The 8620-nt window shown below is 42.6% G+C and overlaps 1 protein-coding gene across 1 annotated transcript in view; it reads right to left on the reverse strand.

The window, feature by feature from the left end:
* The window catches only part of LOC104159138 (calcium uptake protein 2, mitochondrial-like), a gene marked incomplete at both ends in the record, with an annotated part of 40927 nt that extends 37929 nt beyond the window's left edge, over positions 1 to 2998 (reverse strand). The window contains one exon of the mRNA XM_009696961.1: positions 2835 to 2998. Within this exon, the coding sequence (XP_009695263.1) occupies positions 2835 to 2998 (164 nt within the window). The remainder of the gene's footprint in view (positions 1 to 2834) is intronic.
* Between the last annotated feature and the right edge of the window lie 5622 nt (positions 2999 to 8620).

Here is an 8620-nt window from a genome sequence, read left to right on the forward strand (position 1 = left end):
AATGCCAAGATTTCACAATTTTTGGCCTACCTTAAAGAAAATGAGTAACAGAGAAACCCATGCACCAGGAAACAAATGAGCAGAACTAGTGAACTAAGGTCTATCAAGCAGGGTTCAAGATCACTTGGACTGGATGACAGTTGATATATTTGCACTGCAGTTCATCTGTTTTCTTATCTGGGAAAGCGTTCTGTAATAAATCATAATTTACTGCATGTTCTGCAACCTTGTCAAAGGGCACACCTAAGATTTTTGCTTCAGTAATAAATTCCACCCAACTGTGTGTAGGAATTCACTTGACAATCTGGACATAACTAAAATATTTTGGCATTTTCTAACATCAGTACTTTTGATCTAGCACCCACAACTCATCTGGTTTACACAACACCACATTTACTTTCTTCTAAATTGAATTCTGCTTAAAAACTAACAGCAGATTTCAAAGTAATTCTCCAATGACAATCACCAGGGAGCAAAAAACCCCAAGGCTGTTGGACAAAGACTCCAATTCCCAACACATAACTGCTTCTCATCCCCTCTTTTCACTTGCCCTTTTCCCTGGTGGGACTGTTTATCTCTGAATAGGAACAGAGCAACAAAATGTTGTGATCAACCAAAGGTGTTTAGTGATTAATCAGAAATAGGTAGAGAATAACCAAATCATTACAGCTTGAAGTTCAGCATTATAAGACTCACCATTTGTATGCAGTATCACATGTTAAAATTGCATCTCAGTGTGCCAGTAAGTGAAGGGCTTTCTAGGATTACTGGTTGCATGCCTATTTTCCTTCTAAAACCACTGTTCAGGGTGAAAGGGAATTAATTTTATGATACAAGCAGAAAGTTTCAAAAATTGCTATGCAGTTTGCCATCTTGATCTACTCCGAATATACCTGGACAGACACTGGAGATAGGTCTGTTTATTTTCCTTATATGAAACTTCTAAACACAACTACTGCCTTTAAAATACTTAAACCACCATACTTCTCTGCTAACAAATGTGATGTCTGCAGTTACAAGAAAACCTAAAATCCCAAGCACTGTGACTTGAAGAGAATTTCTTGCCATTTGCTACTGGCCAAAGAACCCACACCAATGATCGTTAAAAAATGTTTAGGAGTGCCAGATTCCAGTATTATCATTTTTCTATGACTTGTCTATGATGTTATTGTTGTAAGCCTGTAACGTTGTTTACTACTCATATTAACAAAGTCACTGAGATTAACTTAGCTGCATTACAAATAAATTTTACCCACATACCACTTCATTAAAAATCTGTACGTGTACTATTATAGTTGGAGTAACCAATTAATATGTATGAACTGCTAAGACTGAATAACACTCTAACCTTGCTTTAACAGGCAACTGTCTGAAACTCACACGTTCAAAACTGGAAATTTCAGTATTCACTGTCTTTCAGTGTTTCAGGCTGGAAAACTCAAAAGGAAATCCCTTCTAGGTTTTTAACTTAATGACCTAAGCTTTGAAGGGGAAAGAACTCTTTCCATTAGCCACATATTAAAAAAAAAAAAAAGTTATTTTGAGAGTCTCCGTGACTCTCAAGGTCATAAAGTCCTTCTAAAGATTTATATTCAGCTTTGTATAATATTAGAAGTGGTGTGTCAGCAGTGAAGCCATGTATCCTTATCACCTATAGATTTCTGGCAGTCACAAGAAAACTTCTTTTATTACAGATTCTTGTGCCCTATTCTTTGACCACTTGCAGCTCAGTGAAGTCTGTCCTGCCTCAGGGTTCCCACAGGCTTGAATCAAAGAGCGTTCAGGTCTTGTTCTTCCTCCCTGTCTCTCAAGCCTTTCCACAGTGCCTTGTATTTCCTTCTATGTTTCCTGTTCAATATCCCCAAGTTGCTCAGACATTCGCCGCTGGGTGGGCAGAGCATCCCAGGCTATGAATGGTTGTTGCCAGACAAGGTGCTCCCCTTATCAGTACGGGCACACTGCAGCAAACAATGACTGAAGTTGGGATTTCCCCCTCCGTCATTCAGCAGATGGACTAAGAGCACTTGTCCTCTGAGTGATAATCCTCTCTGGACCTTGGAGAACTTAACCTTTCTAAAGGAAAAAATTCTTGGGAAAGCTGTAAAAGCCAAATTTTTGAAGAAAAAACATGTATCATTTAAAAAAATTACTGTAACATTGAAATCACAGACGATGATACAAAGACAGATAAAAGAAGCTTAAGGAATGGAGCAGAGTTAATGAGGTCAGAAAACCAGGAGGAAAAGACGACAACAATCTATGCACTTTGTGTGCTGGTCCTACCTTCTCCTCAGAAAAATACGTTTTTAAAAGTACTCTTTTAAAAACATGCATACAATTTTGATTTGCTCTTGACTAGGTTTTGTATAAACCACAGGAGATTTGAAACCAGAAACAGAGAACTCAGCTCAGTGCTTCATTACACTCATTCGAGTCGCTCCCATCACTGCCTCTTCTAAGAAAAAAGGTCACAGGGTACTTAGTGGGAAAGTGGACAGGCAGATATCGGGGCCAGGAATGGTATGAACACTCTTATATTACAGTCCGACTATTTTCTGTGGCATGTAAATAACTGAGGAACTACACACTGATCAGATGTGCAAATTATGCAGAGATGTAATGTCAGCGAGTCACCAGATTTCTACCTCATCAGCCTCACTTCACTGGTGTAAAGGGTGGTGGTGCCTGTGAGAATCCATATGCACAAAATTTATACATTGGCTTCTGCTGATTTACGTCAGATAAAGGATCTTAGCTCAGTGATTTGCAAATTACATCTTTAAGAGGACCTGCCAGCTTCTTTTCCTTCACAAATACAATGACGAGAACACAACTTACGTTCAACTTGATCAAACACTACCGAGAACAAGAAATCTCTTGGTGTCATGTAATGTTCTCCTTCATATTCCAACGATGCAAAATGCCTGAAGCGATGTTTCCGAAGAGACAGTCTTTCGTCCCTTTCCGCATTAATGACATCTTCCTTCTGAAACAGAAAAAAAATTCATGCAGAAAGATGGTTGCATTTGTAGACCAACTCTGTAATTAGGGAGAATCCTATACCCGATCTTGATTAACCTCAGTATTTTGTGGGGAGCCACAACAAGAGACTGCCAGGAATTAAAGCTTTTATGGCACAGGTTTAATCAATGAGGTCCTTGTATGACATTCAAAGTATTTTTTGGCTCCACTGAGAGCACGCCTTAACAACACAGCTGAGCCACACCAAGGGCTCGCTGCCTCAAAGGCTGCCCTCACTTCCCTCTCCCCTGCTCTGGGCCGTATGGTCCTGCACTTCCTCGCGTCCCAGCTCGGCTACTTGTTGGACTCTTGCTGAGCCAAATTCAGCTCACTGACTCAACAAAAAACTAAACCGACCAAACAGCAAATAGCATTTTGCCAGGTTAGTGACCGGCTCAGCAAAGGTTAAAATGTGCTCCACATCCGTGCAAATAATCCGCTCCTGAAGTTAATTATCCAGCTCTGGAGCAACTCCTAAGATGGGAGAATAATGATGTTCTAGTTTAAGGATGGGTCTCTTTCAGAGAAGTTAGAAAAACTTGAAAAGCAATGAAAACACCAACAAGAGAGTCAGATATTGTATCACCAAACCCAAAGATTCAACTAGTCAAGCAAACAAAAACTTCCAAGTTCCCCCCCTTAAATATTGAGAGATTCATGATTGAAATCATACAAGTTGACAGCCCTCTGAGAAGCAGTAACAGCACTTACTGCCAGCAGGAGAGGACACAGACACAGTGACACAGAGATGTTGACGTTTTAGGATTTCAGAGCTAGTAAGTGACAACAGGAAAACAAGACGCTCTGAAGTTCAGCACACAGTGAGTGTATTTGAACATTAATCACTGAACAAATTTACCACCAGCAGTATCACTCAATTTTAGGACTGTTCAAAGACGTGAGAAAGTGAAGGAAATGCAAGAAAACCCAAGGCTAAGTACCAAGATCCAAACTTGAACATACTCGAAACAAGTCAGTAAACAGCAAGACGGATCTGCAGGTAGGTCAGTGCCTGTAGCATCACTTGATGCGTGATGCCAATGAGCAGGTACAGCCCAGGGCAGGGCCTACCGAGATGCTGCATCACATCTTCCAGCAAACCACCACTATTCGGTTATGCAGTTTTCAGTTTCTGGATCATTTCTACGGACTGCTTGGCATTTCAGCAGTCCAGTACAGTGCTGGTGTATGCTGCAGTTTGCAAACTGGGTTATATGTGAGATAGGGCAGTGTGAGCGGCTCCTGGTTACGCTCAGCCCAGCTGCAGCAAGGGTCTCAGCAGCTGCTGTTAAAACACAGGGTCTGCTGGGCTGAGCGCGGTCACGGGGCGAGCTGTGGGACACAGGGAGGCAGGCAGTATGTGACCGGAGTCAGAGGAGACCAGTGGGAACATCTCACTTGCCCTTGCTGAAGTCAGCGCTGGTTACAGCGACAGGAGAGGTTAACAGGAACCCACGGGAGGCTGTTACGGAAATGGGGAATGTGCAGAGATACTCGCAAATAGCGTACCAGGTAACGGGGTGCCTGTGTGTCTGTGTGCACACATCCAGGGAGCGGGCAAGTGAGAGGGAATGGGGTGCTCTGAACCACTTCAAAGTTGTGATCCGGTTTCTGACACTTCAGTTTTAACTTGCTATTCCTCCAGGATGGGGACTGCTAATTCAGTCTCCTCTCCTGACTCTGAACAATTGCAGAATCAAGCGCCGGCAGTCACATTTCCACCACCCAGCCGACAGCATGCCAGGACTTCGGGATGAAGCGGCAGAGACAGCAGGGGAGTCAGCTGATACAACATCCAAGTTGGTTTGGGGTAATAGCTTCTAGCTCTCAGACAGGGTTCTGCAGCTAAAATAAAACCCATTGGGTTTAGTGTCAGGCTTATGAGGCACAGGAAGGAGATGGAGGGCTGATACTGACAAGGGCGGCTCCAAGTAATGGGACCCAGTGTGATCTGAGAGCAAGGACCAACTCCTTTGAAGGGAAGCACTCTGGGAACAGGAGGGTGGACCTCAAGCTGTGGCCAAGAACCAGTCCATTGAAGAAGGCACGAAAAAACAGTTCAGTGGACAATGAGACATCAGAGAAGAGGATGGAGCATTTCAACTTTGTGTCATTAGGTTTTGTTTTCTTCTACCCATCGTGGTCTCTTACTGGATATAGGGACCACATGCTCATACAATTTGAGGATCTCAAGACAAGGGGTACAACTGACATACCTATAGCCATAGCCTGGATACAATTATTACCATCATACGTTATACTATCACAGAACCACAGACTCACAGAACAGTTGAGGTTGGAAGGGACTTCTGGGGATCACGCAGTCCAACCCCCCTGCCAAAGCAGGGTCACCTACAGCAGGTTGCACAGGATTGTGTCCAGGCATGTTTTGAATCTCTCCAGAGGAGGAGACTCTACAACCTCTCTGGGCAGCCTGTGCCAGGGCTCTGCCACCCTCAAAGTACAGAAGTTCTTCCTCACATTCAGGTGGAACTGCCTGAGTTTCAGCTTGCGCCCGTTGCCCCTTAACCTGTCGCTGGGCACCACTGAAAAGAGTCTGGCCCCGTCCTCTTGACACCCACCCTTAAGGTATTTATAAGCGTTGATGAGATCCCCTCTCAGTCTTGACCAGACCAAGCTCTCTCAGCCTCTCCTCATCAGGGAGATGCTCCAGTCCCCTCATCATCGTCGTTGCCCTTCGCTGGACTCTCTCCAGTAGTTCCTCGTCTGTCTTGAACTGGGGAGCCCAGAACTGGTCACAGTACTTAATTATACTTACTTAATTAATATTTAATTACTTATACTTAATTAGTTCTGAATAGAAGGTTGCAAGTTGCCATTTAATCTCACATCCTGCACCTCTGTGGTGTTAGCATCAAGCACTTGTTAAAATATTTCACTGAACAATACCAGCACCTTGTTATAGTCAATTTTAGTTTCCCCTTGTAGCGTGTTTGCTTCCCTCAAACCTTGGGTTTCAACAAAAGCAGGAGGAGAGGGGACCAACAACAAGAAAAACCCCAAAATACTTATAATTTAGAATTAAAACAGTCATATTCTGATAGGCAAGGAGAATGAGGGCTGCTTCTAAGTATCTGAAGCCAAGGTTTGCTTTGTTTTAGATACGACCACTGCGTATCAGTATCACTGCTTTGAGCTTCTTACAAAGTACGGAGCTTCATCATGGCCTACAACACAAGCAGCACTGCTGCTGTTCTGTGATTCAGATCTGTATGTTCTGGAAAACACTGTTTAAAAATAAATGTAATATAATGAGAACTTTAGCTTTATTCTTTTTAAAACTTTGAGGGACAAGTGACTCTGTAACTGCTTAGTTAACAAGACTCAACAAATGTTCATAGTTGCTGGGTATTAACATGCAGCGTTCTTATTATAATCTTCTCATAATAACATCAGCAATTTTTGCCTGACAGCAAATTTAAAAAAAAAAAAATATGGAAAATTGCTTCACAGTTGTCCTTTAACTAAAATTAGGGAATAAAACCCAATCTTTCTGCACAAATAAAGTAAAAAAATTTAGACACAAAGTAAGGAGCTAATCCTACAATGTCTACAAACCAACTGGATTTTCAGGTTTCTTCAGTCTTGCAGTATTTGCCTGAATTCTCTCTAAAGCTAAACTTGTCATGGACATCAAAGCGCTGAATTTCAGCAATCCACATTTTTAACTGAAATAGAGAGGCACAAGTTCACATATTAACTTGGAAGAGTGCTTTGTATTTGGATGAGAACGTATTCCCATCAGAATTACAATAATGCGTGACTACGGATTCATCAGCCCCTTTCATTTCATGACACTAGCATCCCTGGTTGGCAAAACAGCCTTGCGAACATGGGTCATTTCTTACGAAAGTCAGCTTCAAATACTAGCACAAATGAGATAAGCAAACCTTATGGGATGAAATGCATCAGCTCTGTCATCTCCTGCTTTGTTTTCAAAGCTTTTGCAAAATTCCTGACCTCCTGCCACTGTATGAGCATCTGCTAAAAGCACCCTGATCCCTCTGGACACCAGCACCAGCTTGGCTCGAGCTATGCTAGAGCTCAGCTGCTCACGTGCGCCGGCTTACGACTTCTGAACAGCGTATGGCCCTCAGACTCAAAACTCATGGCACTCCAAAGGCAGTAAACCAATTTATATCAGCTACAAAGCTCACCTGGCCATCTTCATGATGAAAGGTATCTCTATTTCTGCTTTCCCCCCATCTTTTAGTATGGTTACTGTGACAGTCTCTACAGCCTACTCCAAACATGCCAATATTAAAGGAAAAGAAACAAAAAGACTGTGCAACAACCAGGAGTGCAGAAGTGTAACATGAAAGCAACATTTTTGCAACTATCTCATATCCCATTATTTTGCACTTTAATTTAGGGAGGAGCACAAGGCAGACCTCAATGAAGGTCTGGGAGAGAAACACGTTCAGACAAAATAAAAAGCCTATCAAAATATTTCAAAAATACTGAGTAAGTTTTACCCCCCTCGACAGTTATAAGAACAAAGGCTGAAATTTCCCCAAGTGGCTCTGCGTTCTGTGCAAAACCTAAGAAAAAAAAAAAAAATCTGAAAGTTTTTATTAAGCCCCTTTTTACTACAGACCATCTGGAAGCTGAGCAAACTGGGCTTTTTCAACCTGGAGAAGAGAAAGCTTCTGGAGGACCTAACAGCAACCTCAGTGCCTAGAGGGAAGTCCCACAGCCGCACCGCCAGCACCCCCACGCCGTGGGGGGCATCCGCGCCCCCTGCACAAGGAGCGTTGAGAACGGCAGGTCTGGAGCGCGGTTACAGGGACGTCTTTTAGCTGTCTGGACAGTCGGTTCAGAAGATGCACAGAGGGATAGAGCACCACAAAAAAAGCCAACCTCGCTTCACCCCAAACACGTTTGCACAATTTTATTGCATGAGAGAATGAAAACCTGGGAAAACGTAACTGGAGAGTCGAAGCTCGGGGGAGAAGAGGTGGTGGCAGAGGTGTTACATGCTTCAGCCTGACAAGAAAGTGCGTAAGGAATATGGAGATTTGTACTGTCCAGAGTGAAGGCAGGTAGCATCAGTGGTCGCATACTCAAATAGCACATCATGATGACGTAAGGCCTTTTAATTGCCATCTTTCCCAGAATTTTTTCTGAAATCAACAATAATACTGTTCAAATTGGTTTAATACCAATTAAGGAGTTGAACCTGCTACATCTGGTATCAGAGACTAGAAGTTCACAATCAAGTTGTAATGACATCAAAAAGTGATGACTCTTCAGGTGTAAGCCATATAATTTATAACGTGACAGAAATATTCAATACAATTATTTGTGCAATTTTAATTAAACTGAATGTAGCTGGATGTTTGCCCTTTAAAGATCAGTACTGATGATTTTATGCTTACTCTTCTTAATTTCTTCCTTAAACATAGTGCCAGTGTTTAACTAAGCTTCGAGTGACATCTTTCTTATAATTTGGTCATCATACTTTCGTTAGCCACACTGCCAGCTATGACCCTCATGTGGCCTCAGTCCTTCTCCATTTCACCACACAAAACACAGAATCCCAGAATCGTTTGGAAGAGACCTCTGGGATCGTCGAGTC

The sequence above is a fragment of the Cariama cristata genome, unplaced genomic scaffold (genome assembly GCF_000690535.1).
Source record: "Cariama cristata isolate BGI_N322 unplaced genomic scaffold, ASM69053v1 scaffold16583, whole genome shotgun sequence".
In the NCBI taxonomy this organism is placed as follows: Eukaryota; Metazoa; Chordata; class Aves; order Cariamiformes; family Cariamidae; genus Cariama; species Cariama cristata.